This window comes from Penicillium canescens (assembly GCF_028828765.1).
Source record: "Penicillium canescens strain IBT 15451 chromosome Unknown utg000005l_segment0_segment0, whole genome shotgun sequence".
Classification (NCBI taxonomy): Eukaryota; Fungi; Ascomycota; class Eurotiomycetes; order Eurotiales; family Aspergillaceae; genus Penicillium; species Penicillium canescens.
The window spans coordinates 3,211,638-3,234,861 of NW_026703967.1; the positions used below are offsets into that span (position 1 = coordinate 3,211,638).

General features: G+C 46.3%; 8 protein-coding genes across 8 annotated transcripts; 7 read left to right on the forward strand and 1 right to left on the reverse strand.

Annotated features, from left to right (window-relative positions):
- Positions 1 to 93: 93 nt before the first annotated feature.
- On the forward strand, positions 94 to 2,910 carry N7446_008823 (Zn(II)2Cys6 transcription factor; the record flags this gene model as incomplete). Its single annotated transcript, XM_058517568.1, has 9 exons — positions 94 to 177; positions 240 to 322; positions 380 to 1,171; positions 1,221 to 1,289; positions 1,341 to 1,549; positions 1,597 to 1,729; positions 1,782 to 1,994; positions 2,045 to 2,200; positions 2,262 to 2,910. The coding sequence occupies 9 exons, from the start codon at positions 94 to 96 to the stop codon at positions 2,908 to 2,910; spliced, it is 2,388 nt and encodes a 795-aa protein (XP_058371214.1).
- A 1,624-nt stretch (positions 2,911 to 4,534) lies between these two features.
- On the forward strand, positions 4,535 to 4,896 carry N7446_008824 (uncharacterized protein; the record flags this gene model as incomplete). The annotated part of the gene is made up of 2 exons (XM_058517569.1): positions 4,535 to 4,553; positions 4,607 to 4,896. 2 exons carry the CDS (start codon positions 4,535 to 4,537, stop codon positions 4,894 to 4,896), a joined length of 309 nt encoding a protein of 102 aa, XP_058371215.1.
- A 1,680-nt stretch (positions 4,897 to 6,576) lies between these two features.
- On the forward strand, positions 6,577 to 7,800 carry N7446_008825 (SDR family oxidoreductase; the record flags this gene model as incomplete). Its single annotated transcript, XM_058517570.1, has 2 exons — positions 6,577 to 6,856; positions 6,917 to 7,800. The coding sequence occupies 2 exons, from the start codon at positions 6,577 to 6,579 to the stop codon at positions 7,798 to 7,800; spliced, it is 1,164 nt and encodes a 387-aa protein (XP_058371216.1).
- Positions 7,801 to 10,153: 2,353 nt separating this feature from the next.
- Positions 10,154 to 12,253, reverse strand: N7446_008826 (flavin-containing monooxygenase; the record flags this gene model as incomplete). The annotated part of the gene is made up of 8 exons (XM_058517571.1): positions 10,154 to 10,664; positions 10,717 to 11,014; positions 11,069 to 11,300; positions 11,361 to 11,468; positions 11,531 to 11,814; positions 11,888 to 11,982; positions 12,036 to 12,094; positions 12,149 to 12,253. The coding sequence occupies 8 exons, from the start codon at positions 12,251 to 12,253 to the stop codon at positions 10,154 to 10,156; spliced, it is 1,692 nt and encodes a 563-aa protein (XP_058371217.1).
- A 307-nt stretch (positions 12,254 to 12,560) lies between these two features.
- N7446_008827 (NAD(P)-dependent alcohol dehydrogenase) lies at positions 12,561 to 13,822 on the forward strand (the record flags this gene model as incomplete). Its single annotated transcript, XM_058517572.1, has 3 exons — positions 12,561 to 13,003; positions 13,055 to 13,427; positions 13,520 to 13,822. The coding sequence occupies 3 exons, from the start codon at positions 12,561 to 12,563 to the stop codon at positions 13,820 to 13,822; spliced, it is 1,119 nt and encodes a 372-aa protein (XP_058371218.1).
- A 1,416-nt stretch (positions 13,823 to 15,238) lies between these two features.
- Positions 15,239 to 16,910, forward strand: N7446_008828 (NAD-dependent succinate-semialdehyde dehydrogenase; the record flags this gene model as incomplete). The annotated part of the gene is made up of 4 exons (XM_058517573.1): positions 15,239 to 15,386; positions 15,436 to 15,612; positions 15,672 to 16,275; positions 16,325 to 16,910. The coding sequence occupies 4 exons, from the start codon at positions 15,239 to 15,241 to the stop codon at positions 16,908 to 16,910; spliced, it is 1,515 nt and encodes a 504-aa protein (XP_058371219.1).
- A 684-nt stretch (positions 16,911 to 17,594) lies between these two features.
- On the forward strand, positions 17,595 to 18,801 carry N7446_008829 (uncharacterized protein; the record flags this gene model as incomplete). The annotated part of the gene is made up of 2 exons (XM_058517574.1): positions 17,595 to 18,044; positions 18,112 to 18,801. The coding sequence occupies 2 exons, from the start codon at positions 17,595 to 17,597 to the stop codon at positions 18,799 to 18,801; spliced, it is 1,140 nt and encodes a 379-aa protein (XP_058371220.1).
- Positions 18,802 to 18,988: 187 nt separating this feature from the next.
- N7446_008830 (uncharacterized protein) lies at positions 18,989 to 20,896 on the forward strand (the record flags this gene model as incomplete). Its single annotated transcript, XM_058517575.1, has 6 exons — positions 18,989 to 19,072; positions 19,131 to 19,213; positions 19,269 to 20,162; positions 20,225 to 20,433; positions 20,488 to 20,620; positions 20,668 to 20,896. 6 exons carry the CDS (start codon positions 18,989 to 18,991, stop codon positions 20,894 to 20,896), a joined length of 1,632 nt encoding a protein of 543 aa, XP_058371221.1.
- Between the last annotated feature and the right edge of the window lie 2,328 nt (positions 20,897 to 23,224).

Below are 23,224 nucleotides of genomic sequence, written 5' to 3' on the forward strand. Positions count from 1 at the left end.
TTCCGGATTCGCTGCCACTCGGAAAACATCCCACGTTCTGATCAGAACCCCTCTGTACTCTAAGATGACAAGACGCAGAAATCCTTCCTGAATATGCCACGAAGAAATATTAGCGGAAAACACGTACGCAAGCATGTTACAACAGCTTGCATCCCATGCCGGGAGACTAAAGTCAAAGTATTTACACTCGCAGCACCAAGATACCCCTACACTAACATAGACCATTTGTGTTCTACTAGTGCGACGGTACCACACCGGTTTGCATAAATTGCCAGAGCAAAGGAAAAGATTGTAGTTACCGAAAGCGCGATGACAAACGAAAGTATGATATCATATGCGCAGACGCTCCACGCATTGCTTTTGCTAATATTCCTACCAGAATACCCGTGCGCATTGCAGTTAGCTTACTTGCAAAACGAGTTGGTTCCCTGTCTCAATATATCCGGGATTGTGGCTTCGAAGTCCCTGCTATGAATGAGCAGGACGAAGAGAGTCTCACAAATATCCTTCAGGCGCTCGGATTGGGTTACGAAGAGATACAATCGGAGGCGCACGCATCAAACCACGCGGGGGATACTCCTAGTCTGCTCAACTACCCTGCCCGGCCACCTGAGCAGGTAAACGAGGACAATGGAGGGAATTCGAACGGCCGCAGTGCCCCTGATCTCATTTCAAATCCCCGTAGGCAGGGCGGTGCTTCGAAGGGACTGAGAACATTTCCAACTAGCCTGGGTTTTGATACGGCAGCGGAAGCATTATCAGTGAACTCAGTGCCAATAACTCACGACTCTAATATCTCTTTTTTTCTTGATTCCACTGAAGAAGCTGCACCTCAAATCCGTCTATCACCAGACCATCCGCCGTCCGAGTGTGAACCGCATGAATTACAGCCTGATGATGCGGCATGTGATGATCTCCCAGACGCTGACGCTGATGATGAGTTTACAAACCAACTTTCCTACCGGCTGGGGCGGCTACAGTTCACCCAAGATGGGCAATTACGATACTTCGGCTCGACATCTAATCTCACTCTGCTAGATGCTCTAGTCAGCGTGGATTTACCCAATTCAAACATCACTCAGAAAGATACCCAAGAAGTCTTGGAAAATGCGAAACTCAATATTGACGTCGACAAGGATTTAGAAAATCACTTGCTTGAACTCTATTTTACGTGGCAGAATCCTTCCTTATACCTCGTCGATTCTGAGAGATTTTGGAAGGCGAGAAAAAGAATACATTCACAACGGCTTGGTCTCTTCATATTACTCCCAGTCCCTCGTTGAGGCAATGTGGGTTCTCTAAAAGATCTGAGAAGGAATAAAACTAATAAAATATTGCAGGTGTGCTTTGGGTGCTGCATATGCGCCCAAATATCACCCGGAGCTTGTCACCTTTCCCCGGTCTCTACCGGAATTCTTTGGTGACAGGGCTAGAGTTTTGTTAGAGTGCGAATTTGAGCACCCTTCTCTGTCAACAATCCAATCCCTAGTTCTCGTTAGCAACCACGAAGCATCCAGGACAAGGGACACTCGAGGATGGTTATATAGTGGTAAGTATGCCAGCGATACTAGACGAGTGCAGCTCTAACGTACAAAGGAATGGCCATGCGGCTTGCTTTTGACCTTGGCCTTCATCTCGACATGACACCCTATGTGGAGAAAGGTATCATTTCAGTGGAGGAATGTAACACCCGGCGTACCATATTCTGGGCCGCGTATATAAACGAACTGTATGCTTTTCAAAGTCCCCTTAAGTTTATGCACTTTTACTTACCCATTCAGGTTTTGGGGCTACTATTTAGGTCGTTCGGTTCGTAGTCCGATGGCAGGAGTCACGGTCCAAAAGCCCCACTGGAATAACGTACGCCCACCAGCGATATGGAGGCCTTACGATTGCCCTAAAATCAGAACGGAAAGCATGTATAATCCGTTGGAGATGATATGCCATCGATGGGTCTCTCTGTATGATCTCATGATGCCGCTTACTGATGTTTTGTGAGTCGTTCTGCAACCCTCCCTTTGTTTCACCTAATAATCTGGTCAAGATATGGATGTTCTGAAATTTCGAAGCGGGCTCTTCAGGAATTAACGGCGGCCACTGTTGGCCAACTGTTCGAATGGAAGAAGAACCTACCAGAGAATCTCGATGTCAATGTAGCAAAAGAATGTCAGGAGTATTTACCCCATATTCTTATACTGCAGTAAGTTATCTTATCAAGAGCTTTTTATCTACCGCGCTTTGGAAACTGACGTGTAAATCAGCATGCAATACTATCAGTTCGTAATTCACTGCCATCGCCCTTACATATCGAAGCACTACATCCAACCCCAACCACCACAAGGACCTGGCTCTTCCCATGCACGCAAGATGTGCATTGAGTCCGCCATTACAATTGCCAAAGTTTTGATGATATATGAAAGGCTTTATGGCTTTAGAAAGGCAAATTTGCAGATGGTATCATTTACTTTTTCTGCAGCACTGATCCTGATTTTCACCACCGTTCCAACGCAATCTAGAAGGCCTAATGAGGAGCATACTAAGTACCTTGGTACATGTTTCTGGGCTCTAGATGAAATGGGATACTGCTTTGAGAATGCCAAACGAACAAGCATGTTCTTGAACACCCTTCAGCAGCAGTGGCACAAACGCAGGCGGACTGCAACAAAACGAGATTTTCAAAGGGGGTCCGAGAATTGTCAAATTGAACGGAATACTTTAGAATTTTCTGCATACGATCGTCCTCGCTCATCGATGCAGACTTCCGGACCCGTCGAGACGTGCCTGCCAGCTGATTACTGGAACCAAGACTACACTTCAGCTAGCGAAGAAGCCTTGGACTTGGTGGATTTCATGGATCCCGATTTATGCAATGTACTGCTAAGTGAAGGAATTCCAAGAGCATTCGTCTGATCGACTTTGCTCTCATTTTTCAACAAGTTCAATCGGTCCTTAGTATATATCTGTATTCGACGGGCCCAAAACCTTCCTCCTTCTAGAACGCTTGCCCACCATCCGCGCACTCCGAGCATTCAGAGGTGAGGCGTCGACTTTAACACGCTCTCCGGTCCCATCTTGTGGCTGACTGTCTTGGCCTGAAATCGAAACCAGCTAGCCGTGTGATTTGATGTCTATAATAGCAGGCACGTTGTAGATTCACGCTGTTGCCACTTAATCTTCGGTGCTTAGGATGGGTCATTAATTCAAGAAAATACCGATTAGTGGTGTTCTTCGGTGTGTCGAACAACTTAAGTAGTGGCAAAATGAATGCAGCAGAAAGCCTACGGTCGCAAGTCTACAAACGATAGACTGGGGAGGGTGGGAGGGCATGGGTATTCACCTGTACCATTAAGTAGAAACGTGCAATATACCGAACTGTAAAAGCTTTTCAATTGATTGATCAAATGCATATCCTGGGCGTTCAACTTAATTGAGGCTTCTTAGGTTGTGTTTGGGGGGAGGGACATCAGCTTTCGATATATCTGAAACAGTAACTGAATGATCGTTTCTATAGTGACAAACATAAGTACAATATTATTTCAATGATCCTTATGTAACGAGGTTGAAAACATTTTGATAATGGATGAGACCAGAACAGCTGGACCAAATCATTGTAGTGATTACCCATAAATATAGTTCATCATACAAAACACCCAAAGTATGGAACCTTGCACTTTCATATGCGCGTTAGACAATGGTCAAACAGCTTGTCGGCCTCACCCTCTGCCCCTTTTTATACAATATAAACTTACATCAGCATAGACGGTGTCCGTTTCCAGACACGGCTTCCATAGTCACAGAGTCTCGATACTCCTTATCCGGCCAGCGGATGAGCAAGTAGCATCAATAGGGCTTCTACGCCCTCAAGGAGGGAGACTCTCCCACTGGCAATATCATCAAACCAGAAATTAATTTATATTATCCGAATGGAGCAGCCAAGTGTAAAAATGGATTGTCACAGACACTGCCCAGTGAGTTCTCGATGAGATGCATCGATGATAGCAGTCAGTCTCCCAAGAACAGCAAACTCCATTTTAAGTTTGATGCTGTAAACTGTAGCTTTCACAAGAACTTGTAATAGTAAAACCCTAGATATTCCACGATCAACAGCCCAGCGTCCATAAGAATTATGAGAACGTCGATGAGTAATAGTTCGTACATAATCTTATTGCGACGCCTAGTATGGCTGGGACTCAAGCGCAATAACTTGACGGTCTCTCAGATCTAGAGCATGGAAAGTAAGGGCTCTTGGGCACAACACCAAGTCAACTGCAGCGGCTCCACGATTCTGTATGCTTTGTTCCAGCTAGGGGATCGCACAAATGCGGCTCCATAAATTGTAGTTGTAGTCATCATACACGCCAGAAGAGACGATGTTATCGCGGTATATAGGACAATACGAAGAGTGTGCATGTCGTATAGCACCAAGTGTAGCCGAGAATATAAGATCAACGATTGTAGTGGAACGAGAAAATAAAACCCAATGATTGATAGCATGATTGCAAGCCATAATGGGCCGATGTTGAAGAAATATATCATGTTGCCAATACTGGTTGGTATGAGTCCAAAGAGATTGGATAGCATGAGTGTCCAGAAATAGAGTCCACAGTATCGTCGAAAGGTCACGAGGATGAGAATGAAGAGTTCAATCGCATTGTACAAAGTGATGGCTATCAGAGTGCCCATTCCAACTTTGACAGCAATACTATTTCCTCCGTAACCTCCAACAAGCCCCTCTGGACTTTGACCAAGAGAGGACGAGAGGCCGGCATTGTTAGCACAGCATTGGAGGATGCGATAGGATGCTGGTCCGAGGTGCAGCTAGCGACCGTAAAAAAGTTGCCCCCGCACAGCGCGCGTCTAATAGACGAGTCATCGGCGAATCCAGGGGCGAATTGAAACCCTGCAGCTTTTACAAAGCAACATCCAGACTTCTAATATGAAGTTGGCCAATGATTTCCTTCAACCGCTTCCAATCTTTTTGTGTTGTTATGTAAATTCTGAGGCGGAACGCATTTACATTTAGATCTCATCGCCCGAGAAATGAATTCCAACTAGCGGATATATCATCCTCGTCGAGGATGAGAGTTCAATTTAGGACTCCTTCTTCGCAACTGTTTGAAATTCCTGCGAGTGTCAGCTTCAGCCCCGCAGGGAATTTTGCTTTGGGCGAGGGGGCGTCTGGAGCGGTAATTCTACGCACACTTAGTGGCAGAAATCCGAAGTTGCTAGCCATCGATCCTATCTGGTCTCGCCGTGTTAAACGAAACACTGGTTCCAATGGGAAAATAAAAGCTATAAATTGAAAACCTCCGTAGTTATTGGACTGCTTATTTAGTCCTTGGTGGTGGCGCGATTCGGCATTCGTTTTCCGTGAGTGTATTTTGATCTTGCTTTGACCTTCCTGGCTAAGAATAAAAGTCATAGGTCCGCAAACGCCACCACCTTAGATAACCCAGCCGACGGTAGGAGACAAGATTCTCCTCAAAGGCGATCTTCAACCCACTAACTGTACCCCTAGTGACCCAAACATAACCCCAACTATCCCAGATGCACTCTCCAGCAGCCAAGAAATGACATACTGTGGTTTTCAGAAGTGTTTCTTTTGACTTCAGCGGGTGAATAATAGACAAATTAAATTGGCACTAGTTTCTTTCCGTGCATCAAATACGTGAAGAGTAGGAAAACTTGTTGGAGATTGATCCATGTCCACGAGAATTTGGCTATTGGCTGGATTGTATTCGATGTGTTGAATAAGAGCTATGAATACGTACGCGACTGTGACTATGATGTAAAAATAAATAACTGCCAATTAACAGCTGATCGGGAATAGGAAAATAGCAGCTAAAACGAGTTGTCACTCAATTGATCCAACCTCCCGAGGTGAACTTTACCACTTAGTATGCCGTTTGCTTTAACCTCTCGGTATCGCAGCAATTACCCTACAGCCTAAAGAAAGGGACGCTTGTGGCAAACTGTTTGTTTCAGTAGTTTGCTAACAAGTCTCCTGCAGTAAAGGAAAATGTCATCCACTTAGTCCGTTTATAAAGTTCCTCGCATCGACATGTTTTCATAGTACCTTCGAAAAGACATGTAGGCGCGGGTGACCCGCCATTCGCTTATATTTTTTCGAGCAGGATGGGACTTGCGTAAACGATCAAACTCATACCACATAATGACTTCTCAAATTATTGCTAGCTATCCAATTTTTGCCCTGATTTTGTTTATATTAATTCCAACGTGAAAACGAACAGATAATTCGTGGGTTTCAACATACTTTCATTTTCCAATAAAATCTATTCGCCATCGAGGTTTCTGCGCTTTTGATTAGCTTGACGTCACAAATAGCGGAATTGAACCGTTTGCTGAAAATTGTGTCATGATATTGCCCCCACTATCTACTGTTGTGTTTATAATCATCCGGGATATGAAACGGGATATGAAACCCGGGTATGACAACTTTAGGAATTTAAAAGACGGTCGTGTCCTTTGGCTATAAGTCCTTCGATAAACTAAACTTTTATTGTTTATACATTTCTACATCTTATAGCGAGGTTTCAACATTGCCTCCTGTCCGCCATGCCTCAATCTGGCAAGCACGCTCTTATTTTTGGAGCCTCCGGTATTTCGGGGTGGTCCCTCCTGAATCAATGCCTCCACTACCCAACACCTACGACCTTCAACCGCGTCACCGGTCTGTCCAATCGACCATTTCCAACCGAGGATGCACTTTTGCCAGATGATGCACGTCTTCGCTTTGTGTCGGGTATCGACCTTACACAATCGGTGGAGACTGTTAGCGATCATCTCAAAGCCAAGGTTGACGATATTGAGTCAGTCAATGTGGTCTTCTTTTGCGGTACGTGCTTGTAGAGCGAGAACTTTTTGTATCAGGTTTCAAATGCTGATTCTTCGCTAGCCTACATCCAGACAGGCGATTTCCAGTCCCTACGTCACGTCAACACGGCCCTTCTTAAAACGGCCACAGAAGCCATCTCTGCCATTTCACCTCATCTAGAAGTAATTATTCTACAGACCGGTGGCAAAGGCTACGGATTGGAGTTTCCCAAACAGGTCAAGATCGAGCCTCCTCTTCGCGAGACCATGCCCCGGATCCCGGAACCCTGGCGCAGCAACATTTTCTACTACGACCAGTACGATCTTCTACTGAGCCTTTCTAAAGGTCAAAAATGGACATTTTCTGAAATTCGACCGGATGGGATTGTTGGCTTCGCCCCCGGGTCTAATGCTATGAATATGGGATTCGGCATTGCATTCTATCTCACACTGTATCGAGAAGTCTACGGAAAAGGTAGCAAGGTTCCTTTCCCTGGTAAGCCGCACGGCTATCACACACGCCACAGCGACACCTTCCAGGATATCCTTGCCAAAATGGAAATCTACGCATCCCTCAATCGTGAGAAATGCCCCAACGGGTCAACCTTCAATTGTGGTGACGGTCAGCCAGTCAGCTGGGCTCAAGTCTGGCCGGGAATCTGCTCCTACTTTGGCTTAGTTGGTACTGAACCAGATGGCAAACAGAAAAAAATGCAGGATTTTGTTCACGCGAATTTAACGGTGTGGAATCGCTTGGTTGAGGCTCATGGACTGAAAAGGGGCTTGATCGAGTCTCAAAATTGGGGTCACGCTCATTTTATGCTCGTGGATTTTGACTTTGATCGGGAATATTCCCTTGATGCGGCTCGCTCTGTTGGGTTTAACGAGTATATTGACACCGTCAAGGGTTACCACATTACGTTTGACCGGATGGTGGACGCGAAGTTTATTCCTTTCTTTTCCTGACAGGATTTTGTATGCAATAGTCAGACTAGTTAAGGGGAGAGAAAGGATCTGACTACTTTGCTGCAAAGGGACTCCAGGGCATGATATGACTACCAGTAACAATCCTCCAGCGGGAGCAGCCTCACTGAGACGATAATTGTAGGTATAAAATTTCTTTGCATCTTGCTCGAATATCTTGTAGTGTCTTAATTTTCGATATTACTGTAGAGAGTAACCAAGGAGGAACATACTCTTCGCAAGCCATGTTATCCGAATTGCACCTCACGTCGACTCAGGTCGTTTTAGCCAGGCTAGGTGAGTGATCTCAGTCATTCTGGGCTAGCTCGCATGTGGATTACATGTAACAATTCACCTAGCTGAGTTGCGCTCCCAAAATACGATATTCTAAAATCGAATATCAACAACAAGTTTCCTTATTTTGTTTTCACTTTAATGAGTATTCAGGATGTTGGAAATTCCATGAGAGTTGAAGGAAGATCAGGTGATTAGTTTGTTTTGTTCTGTTTCAATAAAATGGACTATTATTTACTTCATTCCGCTGAAAATATATATCAGTCAATAACGACACCTTTATGATTTAGTACGACAGTGATATCAAGTTAAAGTGTATCGTATTTAATATAGTGTTTTGGGGTACGTGGGCTCGACAGGAAGCGGTTCACAGAAGCGAGCGCCGTTATCGCATGCCAACGCAAAACGCGTCGTTTAATTAAAACATAATTTCTTCAACCACCTGTGATGCCACTATTTTACTCAATCCTCTCAAAATTTAATTTAACAAGAAGAGAATTTTATTAAATATTTGGCTATACTAATCCAGAAATGAGCGATCGTGAAGCAGCGCTTCGTTTTGAAGTACCGGAGAGCTCTCTACGCCGCCGTCTAAGAGGCTATACCAACCGCGGTAAAACTCGTCCCAATAGACATAAATTGACAGCAATCGAGGAACGGCTTGGAAGCTGGATACTCTCTATCTATTCTTGCGGAGCAGCCCCCGGACCTACGACTGTGCTAGAAATGGCGGATTTACTCGCAGCGCCAGGAACTACCTCGATTCAACCAGTCGGCGATGATTGAGTTTATAACTTCGTAAAAAGGCAGTTCTGCCTCTGATCCCGATTCTCGAGGTGTTATAATTACAAGCGCGCAAATTGGAGATCCAAAAATCGTTAGCGAATAGTTCGATTGCTGCAGCGTACGATCCTTCGATACAGCATCGATCCCAACAATACCTATTAACTCTGACGAGACCGGGTTTGCAATGGGCTTAATCGCGGCCACAAAGGTATTACGAGGGATAAATACGACGATGAGTGATTACTTTTAAAACCCGGAAATCGTAAGTGGGTGACCGCGATGCAGTGTACGAATGCTTGGGGCGGGCGTTGCCTCCGTGTGGAAATGTCTTGATCGAATCTTGTTTCGGCAGTCTCCCAGACTATTAGTGCTTCGAAGCTAGTATGAATGGATGGATCTCTGATGAAAAATGGCCTTCAGTGGCTAAAAGGCTCTGTATTCCTTCGACATTCGCTCGTACGAAGGGGAAATATCGACTTTTGATACTCGACGGCCACGGAAATCACTAAACTCCACAGCCCCTCCGATATCGGTTTGGTTTACGGTGTTGATGCGCTCGTGCGGTCGGTTTATTGAAACGAAGATGGGCTGCGAACCAACTATATTTCATCAGGGTGTACCCCCACGCCTGAATCGAGGAATTCAAAGACAAGACTATCAAAAATATCTTCGCAGTAGCCAATATACTGCCTTATGACCTCAATCTAGTGGTGGCAAAGCTTAATATTCGGTTCGCACACCGACACCTCGGTGAGCCGGGTTAGGCATCGGGAGATAAAGACGCCATCGAACTACGTATGATAACAAAATTTTACTAAAGCAGTGCCTAGAATACCAACGGAGCCCGCCTAGTTCCGCGAGAAGAACTCGGGCTTTCAACGCATGTGAAACCACATTGAATCGGCCACTGTCCTCAAGAAGCCATTTACGCGTCCCTAAAGAAGCAAATGAAGCAACAGACTAGTCAGATTTTTTGTGAGCTACGATCGTAGCTAAATGAGTCCCATCAAACCCGTACTACCCAGGTTCATCAGTAAATTTTAGGTTCGTTGCAACCCCGTACGAGAGCCTTGGCAGAATTCGTTTGTATGGAGCGAAGGACCATATGCAAAATACATCTCCAAGTAGATCTAAGTAAGCAGTTTCTATTAATTTATGGAGTTCTCGATGAATAAATGCATTTGAATTTGGTGGAGGGGGTAAACTGGGCCGCTCGCATGTAGATTTCGTGATGTACATATGTTGTTCCATGTAGCCCTCTTGAAGAAGCTGATATCTACTTAGCAGAAGAAATAAGAGTATCCACTTGCACACGCAGACCTTCGACAACTCCAGCCACAGTCTCACCCAAACCACCACCATATCCACTTCGCGACATTATGATCACAATTGCCGCCACAAGACTGGTCTTAGAAAGCCACGAACCCATTTTCAGCCACCTAGTAAATCGGTAGAGAGGCCAAACTGCTGTTCCATTTTTCCAAAGGAACGCATTCCAGTTCGGAATGTACGTCTCCAGCCAAAAGAACGCTGCCTTCGCTGGCCAGGAAGCAGAATTCCGACCGTGATCGTTGATGTACCAGTTTGAGCAATCTCCCGCGAACACAGTGCCCTTGAGTTTCCTTTGGATGGAGATCGTATGCCTTTCCTCTGCCGACTGCTTCACTTCCACCAGCCTAGTTCTACGATCCAAAATCGGCTCGAAGAGGGCTTTGATAGCAAAGCACACCTGGGTCTCACAGGCGAACAAAGCAGAATTGTTCGCAGGGAAACTGTTCGGGCCAAAGCTGACTGGTTGTGAGCTGCGATGAATAAAAATTCACACATTCAGGAACTTACATAATGCCCAAATTTGGGAAATTGTGGACGAAGGTGCCGTAATACGCTTGCGCGCCCTTGGATTCATCCCACTGTTTGTTTAGGGAAACACCATGCCTCCCATATATCTCCATTGGTGCCAGGAACTGTGAGACCTGAAAGCCGGTCGCAAGGACGATAATGTCGAACGTTTCTTCAACACCGGAGGAGCCGATGATACCGGTCTCAGTGAACTGCTGAATCCCTTCACTGCGAAGCACGACGTTGGTTTGATGGAGACAATCTAAGTAACCCGGATCGAAGATCCGTCTTTTGCAGCCTGCGCAGGAAAATATTAGATCCAATCACTCTGTTTAACGGTCGTCTTCCCTACCTAACGGAAAATTAGGTACTATCGCCTCATGGTACTTCTGCGGAGTACGAGAGAGAATGTACTTTTTGGATTCTTCCTCTGCCGTAAGCCTAGCTTTGACACCATCTGGTGAAGAGAAATAGGTGTAGGATTCTAGCTCTGCTTGCAGAAAGATCCGCAGTCGGAGCCAGCGTTGCCAGAAAGGCAGCCATTGAAAAGCTCGCTTTTGAATCTGCGAAAACGATTTGTTTGGCTTCCACACCGATATGTTAGCATGGCATTATCAGGACAAAGATGCGAACAGATAACATACCCGAGGATGATACCATTGAGCACTGCGCGCGTATTGCTGCACTGCGGCTGCTTTTTCAGCGAGCGCAGGCACAACTTGGGCAGCACTACAGCCGTTTCCAATTACAGCCTAAGATACGTTAGCATTTACGGTCGAGTAGGTTGTTTCAGCATCAAGTAGTGAAGTCATACCACTCGCTTGCCAGTGTAATCGACAGAATGGTCCCATCGTGCAGTGTGGAACATCTCGCCCTTGAAGTCTTCCATTCCTTTGAACTTGACGTCCCGGGGGAAAGAAATGGCACCGACAGCGGAAACGAATATGGTAGCACGACGCTCAAACTCGAGCCCAGTCTGCAGATCACGAAACCGCACAGCCCACTCCGATTTGTCGTCAACCCAAGAAGCGCCTAGGCATTCCACAGAGGTGATGACATGTTGTCGTAGGTCAAATTTATCAACAGTATCTTCAATGTCTAGGGATGGCGTCTTGTCAGTAAAGTTTCTTTTGCCCGTATGGCTAGAAAGATGTCCAGGTAACCAACTAACATTGCAGAATTTCGGGTTGTTCACAGAGTTCTTTAGACCAATTTGGATTCAGATTGAAACTGAAAGAGTAAAGATGAGAGGGAAGATCACAGCCACTGCTACCGCGTCATTAATTGTCCTTCAAAATCGTTGTTTGTAAGGGGCTCACCATCCGGGATAAGTATTGGATCGCCATGTGCCACCCACGCCATCTAGCTTCTCGTATATCTGTTAGGTGTTAGTACATGACAGCACACACACGGACTATAAGCTGGTTGTTACAAGAAAGTCGTCGTAGCCCAATTCATGTTTGAGCCGGTACGCCATTGAGATACCACCAGGGCCAGCGCCAATAATGATGGCAGTGGGCGAGTAAGACGAAGCCATTTTGCAGAGTATGTAGCGGTACTAGTACAGGCAGCAGAAAGAGAGAAAGTGTCAACAACAATTCATAATCGAACTTCCATCTACTGCCCTTTGTCTAATAAATCAACCAATTTTCGGAAGAATAATCCCGGCGATTATGAGTACCGGAATTCAGATGAGAGATCCCGGAAATGTTACAGGGGCGATTCCTGGAAATCGGAACTCATTTCACGGCTAGGGTATATGTGGAGATGTTGGCCCTTTACCCGGATAGTCTCTAATATTGCTGTCACAACGAGTTGGACTAACTCAAACTGGATTAACAACAATGTCAATCTCACACATTTCCAATAAGGGCCAGTACCTTCATGGTCCTGGGCAACTTCGTCTTGAGGACCGACCATTGTCTTCGATCGGCCCGTCAGATGTGAGGATTCGGATCCGAGCAACAACTTTATGCGGCTCCGATGTGCACTATTTCAAGTATGGCAAGAACGGCTCAATTGAGGTGAAAGAGCCACTCTGTGGTGGGCATGAAGCAGCCGGTGAAGTTGTGGAGGTGGGTGCCGCTGCTCGAGTATTGGGAAAAGTCCAGGTCGGTGACAAAGTTGCGGTTGAAAGTGGTGTACCTTGCCAAGAATGTCCGAAGTGTGAGGACGGCCGATACAATATATGCTCGAAGCTTCGCTTCCGGAGCAGTGGCGCATCGTTTCCACATTTCCAAGGAACCCTCCAAGAATACATTGACCACCCTGCTGAATGGTGTCACCGGTAAGTATTGCACTGTACGAAGAAGACCCTAATTAATGAATTTGTCACCAGGTTACCCGACGCACTCTCATTTGACGATGGCGCTCTACTTGAGCCTCTGTCAGTGAGCATTCATGCCGTTAATAGGACTGCCATGAAGGAGAAATCACGGTGTTTAGTTTTCGGGGCTGGGGCAGTCGGGCTCCTCTGCGCTGCCGTTGCGAAAATTGAGCACAATAATTCTGTGGCAATTGCCGACATTGACCAAGGAAGGGTCCAATTTGCACTCGATCATGGTTTCGCAGATACAGGGTTTGTTGTAGTTCCACGACAAGGCAAGGACCTCAAAGAGCGTCTTTCAATCGCGAAGGAGCTTTCAGTGGAAATTGGGAAGCTGAAATGGCCCGGGGGGAAAAAGTGGGCCGGGTTGAGCACGTATTTGAATGTACGGGAATAGAGAGTTGCGTGCAGACATCTATCTATGTGAGCTCCCATGCTAACTCACGCGTAAGAACGAGGCAACTAATCTTAACATAGGCAACTGATAACGGTGGAAATATCGTGCTTGTGGGCATGGGTACTCCCGTTCAATCGTGGCCGATTGCAGAAATTACAGGCCGTGAGATCAATATTGTGTCTGTTTGGCGTTACGTTAACTGCTATCCTCGAGCAATCGAGATCGTGGAAGCTGTGAGAGGCGGTGTTCTCAAGCCGGATGTGACAAAGCTCATCACACATCGGTTTACTGGGATTCAGTCGGTTCCATTGGCTTACGCCACTGCCAGTAACACACGAGACAAGGAATCAAGATTGATTATCAAAACAGTAGTCAACTTTTGACCGACATCTTGTTGTGCAGTGATTCATGGCCAGTCTGGTATTATTTTTGAGAAAAAAAATCAGATCTCCTGTTTATATCAACAAATAAGCGAACAAAATGGGATTGCGAAAGAGCTGGAGCGGAAATGAGATTTTTCGTATGGATTTTCAACATCCGTTCCATCAGTAAATAGTTCAACGATCCCGACTATCTGCCTGCATGCGATTCCCCTAAAAGAAGTCGAATTTAAATTTTGTAAATTGCCAATTTCTGACAACGGATTCTATAAGCCGTCATAGATCCAGGTCGTTCGGCTTCTAAGGCAAGGAAGCGCCCTTTGATGTCTGGACATCCTGCGTGTGAAAGGAGTATTGTATGGAGCGCAAAGCAGGATATTCATATTCTCTGTATAGAATATGTGCTGAAATAAATTACCCTGGTGTTGAAGTCACCACTTGACCAGTCTTAAAACGAGTTGCGAAATATGATAGTCTTTTGTCCGCCTCTCAAAGGTTGATTGTGTAGTTCAGCCTGAGCTATGACATCCTAGGGTTCCATGTTTATCACATGACGAAGGTGCCTTTTGCCAGGCGTGCGTGGGATTTTCCGATTTGTCCTTGTCAGTCAGTCTCCCAAACTTTGATCAGTATTTGCACCGTGGTTAGGATTTTTACCAGCAAGATTGAAGCCAGGGAGGCGCTGCCAGGTATAGACTCACAATACAACTGAACGCGGTCTGAAATCTTCCGTGAAAGCCAAAAAAAAATAAAACTTGGACAGGAACTGACAGTATTGTATCCATTCACCAGTTATGCCCTCAAATACGCGCCAACGGCATGTGATATTGTCTGCTGGTTACGAAATATAAGGCCAGACTTAACCTAACACTTGAAAGTGTGGACAGCACAAAATTGTGGGATACCTTGACTAGAACATCAAAAGTTACTAATTTGGAACCCGGGCTCTTGCAACCATCGGTCACCTCAGGGAGCATGGCATCAGTTTCAAGCGGACTTGCAAGTTTACACCACGAGTACTTCTTCCCAGCAACCGTAGGATTTATGTTTTACATTTACAAAAATTATTTTCGGGAAATCGGAGTAGCGCAGCGAGGAAATCAATCTTGATCGTATTTGATTGGATATTTTTTGCTGAATATTGTTGGGTAATCACATCCATCTCGGAATGAAGAGAAGCATATTGATGTAGCCATCATTTTCATGCAAGTCGCAATTCCCACGGTGCCCAATATTTCTGGTAACCAGGTTTCGTCCCCTCGGAACAGTTCGTAGGTCGTAGGTCAGTGACCGGAAGTAATATTCCGCGGCATGGATGCCCCCGACGGAAGTATAAAACACGACCCAATAATCACTACCATCATGGAATCTCTATTTCTGATATCTCAATCTATTGTGCTCTCAAAAATTCGTTTTACAATGTTCACTGAATCCCCAGTCTCTCAAACAGCTCCGGAGCATGTTACAAACAGTATGATGAAAATCAAAGAGAGTCGCCTCTTTGCTGAAAATGAGGCGTTCATCGATGGAACTTGGATTAGAAAAGAGCATACATTCAACGTAAACGGTTTGTCTCTACATGCCAGCCCCTTGAAATCCATCTAATCATTTTTCAGAGCCGTCTACGGCTCAGGTCCTCGGGACCGTAGCTGACTGTGATTTGGATGACATGAAATCCGCAATCGAGAGTGCCCATGAGTTTCAAAAAAGTTACTTTCTTTCGACCACGGCTCCAGAGCGTGCTAACCTGCTCCGAAGGTGGCATGACTTGGTCATGGAGAACGTCGAGGACCGTAAGGACACACTCTTTTATACCAAGCGCCTGTCACTTTCTAACAGAACGCATGTTTAGTTGGAACTATCTTGTGCCTGGAAAATGGAAAAACAATAAACGAGGCTAAAGCCGAAATTACTTATGCTGCGAGCTTCCTCGCTTGGTTTGCCGAAGAAGCAAAGCGATCCTACGGTGACACTATCCCATCATCAACGCCCAATACCATGGTAATGACCGTGAAAGAGCCCATTGGCGTCTGCGGAATTATCACACCATGGAACTTCCCGGCCGCAATGATTACGCGGAAGGTAGCCCCTGCTCTGGCTGCTGGATGTGTCGTGGTTATTAAGCCTCCGAGTGAAACACCGTTTACGTGCCTTGCTCTCACAAAGTTGGCCATCGAAGCTGGCATACCGGCAAAGGCACTACAGATTTGCCCTACAAAGAATAGGGAGGTAGCCTCGGAGCTGGCGACGAACCCTCTCGTTCGCAAAATCAGCTTTACCGGCTCTACAAATGTCGGTAAAACTCTTGCTACGCTGGCCTCTCGCACGTTGAAGAAAGTGAGCTTAGAGCTGGGCGGAAACGCTCCATTCATTGTTTTTGATGATGCCGATATCGATATCGCCGTGGAGGGCGCAATGGCATCCAAGTTCAGATGCTCAGGTCAGACGTGTGTGTGGTGAGTACACTCCTTTATAATCACGTTGCATACTCTAACACTACGATAGTGCCAATCGGTTCTACGTTCAAAAGGGGGTTTTGGACGTTTTCACCCAGAAACTCGTGAAGAGAGTATCAGAACTTCAGTTGGGACCTGGGATGAACCACAGTTGTACACAAGGCCCGCTTATTAACGCATCCGCTGTTGAAAAGGTTAAGGAGCACATCGAGGATGCAGTTGGCAAAGGAGGCTGCATTGAAATCGGAGGTTTGGCCCCAAGCAGCCCTGGATTCTTCATGCAGCCTACTGTTCTCACCGGTGCAACGTCGGAAATGCTTGTTGCACGTGAAGAGACCTTTGGGCCATTTGCCCCAATATTCTCATTCGATACCGAAGAGGAAGTAATCCGTCTGGCGAATGATACGGAATTCGGCCTGGCGGGCTATCTCTTCTCACGTAACGTCGGGCGTGCAATGCGCGTGGCCCAGAGGCTTCAAATTGGAATGTGTGGGGTGAATACGGGCAAAGTCAGTGCAGCCGAGTCACCCTTTGGCGGCGTCAAGGAGAGTGGTTATGGGCTTGAGGGAAGTAAATATGGCATGGCGGAGTATCAAACTCTGAAAACAGTTACATTGGGGAACCTTGACTTGTAAAGCAGACTTCATACATCGTCTTTTAGCAATGATATTACTTTTCCTTCACTGACAGAACTTCTACTTGTCGCGTCAGTAGGGGCCTTTTTTAGACCTATTCAATCATACTGTCGACATGCCCAATCTCTGGCCCGGGTTATGTATTCCATGGAGTCAACCAGACGCCGGATAGGGGTAATTCCGCTCGCGCAATGCTAAATCCCTTGTAATTGAAACGATGCAGTAATCCCGGCGTCAGAAATCCGGGCTGTAAGGTGGTCCCCGAGCATATAATTGTTCTGCCCAGATTCCCCTAAATGCAACCCTAACCTTGGTACAACTGCTTCATACCATCCGTATCAACAGAACCACACGCACCCTTGATCAATTATATCAAATCCCTACTATTGGTTCAATATGGGAATTGAGCTCCAGGGAAGGCAGCTGGCTCTCGGCGTTGGCTTCACCACTTCCTGCGGTTTTCTTCTGTTTGGTTACGACCAAGGTGTCTTTGGTGGCATTATTGAAAATCCAAACTTTCGAGAAACCTTCAATCAACCGAGTCAACTAGCGATTGGACAGATAACTGCAACGTACGACCTCGGTTGCTTTTTTGGTGCTATATTTTGTATAGTCTATGGAGATCAACTCGGGCGTCGACTTTGTGTCGCGATGGGATGTGCCGTACTTACGATCGGGGCAATCATGCAAACCACGTCCTTCAGCATCGCGCAGATGATTGTCGGTCGATTCATTGCCGGACTCGGAAATGGTCTCAACACAACTACCATCCCGGTTTGGCACTCAGAGATGTCCAAGCCCCAGCATCGTGGGTACCTCGCTGTTCTCCAACTCGCTCTCAACCAACTTGGAAATGTGACGGCCCAGTGGCTCAATTTTGGTCTCGGATTCATTGGTCACCGTGCAGTCTCTTGGAGATTTCCCATCGCCTTCCAAATCTTCTACGCTCTTGTGACAATGATTATGCTTCCCTGGCTGCCCGATTCGCCACGTTGGCTCATTCAAAAAGGCCGCTTGGAACAAGCCCGGGCGGTAACGGCTCGACTGCATGCCCGAAGCATCAACGATCCTGAGACAGAGATTTTGCATGAAACATCTGTTCGAAACGTCCTTCACGAACTAGAGGTCTCCAAAGTTAGTTGGCGTGCCTTATGGCACAGTGACCGGTTGCAAACAAGAAGGAGGGTTCTCTTAGGAATAGGCGCTCAGCTCATGCAGCAATGGGGGTATCAACGCCATCAACTACTATTTGCCTGTTGTATTTGCCTCTCTGCAAATGTCCCGGCAAATGTCACTGATCCTGTCGGCGTGCAATGCGATCAACGTCATGGTCTTTACGTGTGTCTGTATCACTGTCATAGAGACCTTAGGCCGGAAAAAGCTCATGTTATTGGGCGCAATGGGCCAAGGAATCTGTTTCACCATGATCACTGCGGGTCTGGCTGCTGGTGGGAGCAAATGGGCAGCGGTCTCTATTGCCTTCATTTTCGCATTTTATACTATATTTGGTCTTTCGTGGATTGCCATTCCATGGATGTATGCGGCTGAAGTGAACACACAACCATGGCGGAATCGCGGAGCTGGACTCGCGACCGCAACCAACTGGATTTGCAATTATGCTGTTGTTCTGGTAACACCGATCGGCATCGCTAACATTGCCTGGAGGTACTATATCATATATGGCACCTTGAACTTTCTGTTTGTACCTATCATTTATATATGGTATGTTGAAACGGCTGGTCTGTCCTTGGAGGGTATCGACTCTCTTTTCGAAGGGAGGAAATCTGATGCTGATTCGGCTGCTAAAAAAATTGACTGTGACCCCGCACAACTCAAGGCACCAGGGGATGAGGGTCAGAGTGAGTGGGTTGAGATGGCCACCCAGGACTGAATGTTGCCTTCGTGAAGCAAGAGGCAAGAGCCGAAGGGGGTGGAGGGAGGCATCTCGCCGGGATTGATTATTCTCTGCCCCCGGGATTTGAATCCCATTGCCACTTTAAGACATCTTCGCCCATAAAAACTTCTTTGTCAACTATTACTAGCCTCCAATATACCTATACATAAGATACCAACACATGATGCCACCAAAATTGAAAAACGGAAACCCAGTGCGCAAGCATGTAACGACTGCTTGTACCCCGTGTCGAGACGCGAAAGCGAAAGTGCATAATTCCGGAATCCCTACGTGTACGTACTTGACTGACTGTTTAACTGTCTCAGTGCGACGGATCGAAGCCATCATGCAAGAATTGTGAATCCAAAAACAAAGTCTGTAGCTACCGGCAGCGCGACGACAAGCGAAAGTAGGTATTGATACAGCCGTGAATGTTATCTGTATCACTGTATTGATGTACCTAGCAGGATCCCTATACGTATTGCTGTTACGCTCCTAGCTGAAAGAGTTGCATTTCTATCGCAACTCATTCGGAATAATGGTCTTGAAGTCCCGGAAATGAATGAGGCAGATCAAGATACCTTAAGAAGCATTCTGCAGACATTGGGATTGAGATGTGAAGGTGTTCGTGTAGGAGACCAAGAATCCAGTAACTCGGGAGCTATTTTGCCGGAGAACGAAAGAGTTATCAGCGTGGCCAGCCAGGTTACCAATGGACAGACGAACATGACGAACACGCAACGGTCGGATTTAGGGGGGCGTGGTGATTATAACTACACTGGGAATGACCTTCATGCATTTTGCGAGGCACCCGATCCTCAGATACCAGTAGAAGATGTCTCCGAGGGAACACTGCTGATTGATTGTGACTCTGCCAATTCGACACACATTGGTCCTACGCAGAACGGCCAAATTCCTAATCCACTTCCTGGAATGTCTCGGATGCATGATCAGGATCCAACTCAGCCACGACCCAATGAAATTCCGATCAGTGGTCTTCCAGAAACCGACAGTGACGATGAAGTTGTGGAACAGCTTTCATATCGTCTGGGACGAGTGCAAGTGACTCACGACGGTCAACTACGATATTTTGGATCGACTTCCAACCTGACGTTACTTGATGCTCTGGTTAGTATTGGCAATCCTAATTCAACTTCGGTTCAGAAGGATATGCAAGACACTTTGGAGAACTTGAAACTTGATATGCAAGTCGAAGAAGCCTTTGAAAAGCACCTACTAGAGCTCTACTTTGCCTGGCAAGACCCGTGTCTCCATGTCGTGAACATTGAAGCCTTCTGGAAGGCAAGATTGCAAAACCGCTATGAAGATTCAAACTCACAGTATTACTCTCGCTCTTTGTGCGATGCAATGTTAATATTACTACTTTATTGGGAGAGACTCCAAGCTGACAGGCCCATAGGTGTGCAATGGGTGCAGCGTACGAGCCCAAATTTCACCCTGATCTTGTCACGTTTCCTCGGTCACTATCAGAATTCTTCAGTGACCGGGCGAAGACCTTGTTGGAAGCCGAGATTGAAAATCCTTCCCTAGCTACAGTGCAGACTCTAGTCATTCTCAGTAACTACGAAGCATCGAGTACCAGAGATTCTCGAGGCTGGTTGTACAGTGGTAAGCTCATTCCCAATATATCCAACCACTGAAACAAAAACTGAAAAACATAAGGGATGGCCATGCGACTCGCATTTGATCTTGGACTTCACTTGGACATGATACCATATGTGGAAAAGGGTATCATCTCGGCCGAGGAATGTGAGACCCGACGGACAGTCTTCTGGGGCGCTTATCTCAATGAACAGTATGTCTGGTTTTTTGACCCTGGAAATTGTTTCTAAATTGTCTTAGATTTTGGGGATACTACCTGGGGCGGTCTGCACGGAGCCCAATGGCCGGTGTTACTGTTCGAAAACCATACTGGAATGACTCCTATTCAACCATTCATACGGCAGCACGATGGAGAGCCTATGGATGTCCACAAGTCAGCATACAAAGTATCTCAAATCCGATCGACATGATCTGTGGCCAATGGGTTTCTCTGTATGATCTGATGTTACCAGCTACCGATGTACTGTGAGTTATCAGGGACCAACAGCCAAATAAATGAAGTTAATTTGCTGATTTGCCCACAAGATATGGATGCCTGGAAATCTCGAAGACGGCACTTCAGGAACTTACAGCCGATACTGTGGCCCGGCTGATAAATTGGAAAAACAACCTACCCGAAGGCCTTAATGTCGAAATAGCTAAAGGAACACCGCAGTATCTGCCGCATGTTCTAACTTTGCAGTAGGTTTGGGGTCCACAATCCTGAGCTCACAAACTTACCTATAAAGTATGCAATATTACCAGTTCATGATTCACTGCCATCGCCCATATATATCAAAACATTACATCCAGCCTCAACCGCCTCAAGGGCCTGGTTCTGCTCATGCTCGCGAAGTGTGTGTCGACTCGGCGGTTTCGATTGTCAAAATCCTCGGTATGTATGAGAGACAGTACGGGTTTCGAAAAGTGAACGTACAGATAGCCTCATTCGTTTTCTCAGCTGCGCTTATTCTCATATTTGCTACTGTCCCGGGCGGAACCAACAAACAAGACGATGAGCTTGTCAAATACTTGAGTACATGTTTTTGGGCACTAGACGAAATAGGCGGATATTTCGAGAACGCGAGACGAACAAGCATTTTTCTGAGCACACTCCAGCAGCAGTGGCATAAACGCAGACGAAATATGGCACAGCGAAGCTTAAAACGAGATTCACGAAGCGCTTTGGATGCCGGAAAGGCCCAGAAAAGAAGTCGAACCGCAACTGGTACAGAAGACTGGCCGGGGCTCCCTCATTCAAACTCGTCAGCGAATGCCACCAGAACCGTGGATATGGAATCACCCATTGCCTACGACAGCCATGGACTGTCCTTGATGGGAGATGATGCCTCTGAGATGGTGGATTTCATGTATCCAGAAATATGTAACATGCTGTTAAGTGAAGGTATTCCCCGACCACTATATTAGAAAGACTGGTGAATTCATACTTTATTTGAAAAACTACTACGGGATCACAGATTTGGTCTATTTTTTTAGCATCATACATGGGCTGTTTATTGTTTTGCTTCTCCACGCCTGTCTCTCCACAGACCATCCGAGAATGCGAGATATCACTTGATTTGCGAAGCAATTCGCCAGAGTCAATCTAGATCGCTCCGAGTTGCTACGGCTCGAGGCAGAGTATCTACTTCATTCCCACGCTGGCGCTAACTTAACTTGCCCGGGTGGCACGATTCGGCCGTCTATAGAGGAAAGCACTTGATTTTAAGCGCTAACTAATCTCAGGCTGTGGTCGGAAACGTATGTAGTGCCGCGAAAGTCGTGCCTGCGGTTGCTGAGAAGGCGATTTTGGTGCAGCAATATGCTCGCAGTGTAGCACTTACAAACGAAGGTCATAGTTGGATTCATTTAATAATTTGACGAACCTTATTAGAATGCACTCTAAAACAAATACGGCGCAATAGATGAGCCTATTATTGTTCGGTCGCAAGGTGCCGGAAAACTTGATAAATCCGGCTTCTGTATCGAGTACGCTCGGCAGAGTGGTGGAAGCTATGTGGACCCCGTCGTTCACGATAGTGATCTCTACTGATTCTGGCCAATAAATCAAGCCTAAAACACTATGGGCTGCTGGGATGGATAGTTTCAATGATTTCGACAACGCGGTGGGTGTGGTTGCGTACTTGGGTGGCCGGCTCGCCCACTATTGGAAACGGGCCGGAGATCGAGTTTGAGAGACTGGTGACCGGGTCTTTTCCGATGGCCGATAGAACATTTGGAATTACAATTCCGACCTCATTGTATAAGTGATTATTTGTTTAAATCCAGTGTCTCCCCACGACCGTTTCTGCAGGTCCCCGGCCCTGAGTGTGACACCCTTGTTTCTATGTGTTTCTGAAAGCCGTGAAGAGTTTCTTGTCTACCTCTTGTGTTTATTTGACTTCTCTTACCAATCACTCTCAAATGCATCATGACTCAAGATGCGTACCACATCATCGATTTCACGTTGTCGCTTCACGAGCATATTGAAAAATACCTAGCCAGTATCTCTGGGGATCCCGGCTATAACGGATTTGAAGCATCGTTGCTTAGAAATGTGCGACTCCTTGAATCCAGTCTTGACCAGGGAACAATCTTTTATCAATTTGACGTCCTCAAGGACATGTGTAATAAACTAGGCGTTTTACACGGCGGGGCAATATCTACACTATTCGACAATCTAAGTTCAACGGCCCTCTTCACCATATCACGGCCAGGTTTCTGGCATCATCTTGGAGTCAGCAGGTCCCTTGCCGTCTGGTTTCACTCACCACTGCCTGAGGGAGTGGAAGTTCATCTCATTTGCAAAGTGGTTTCT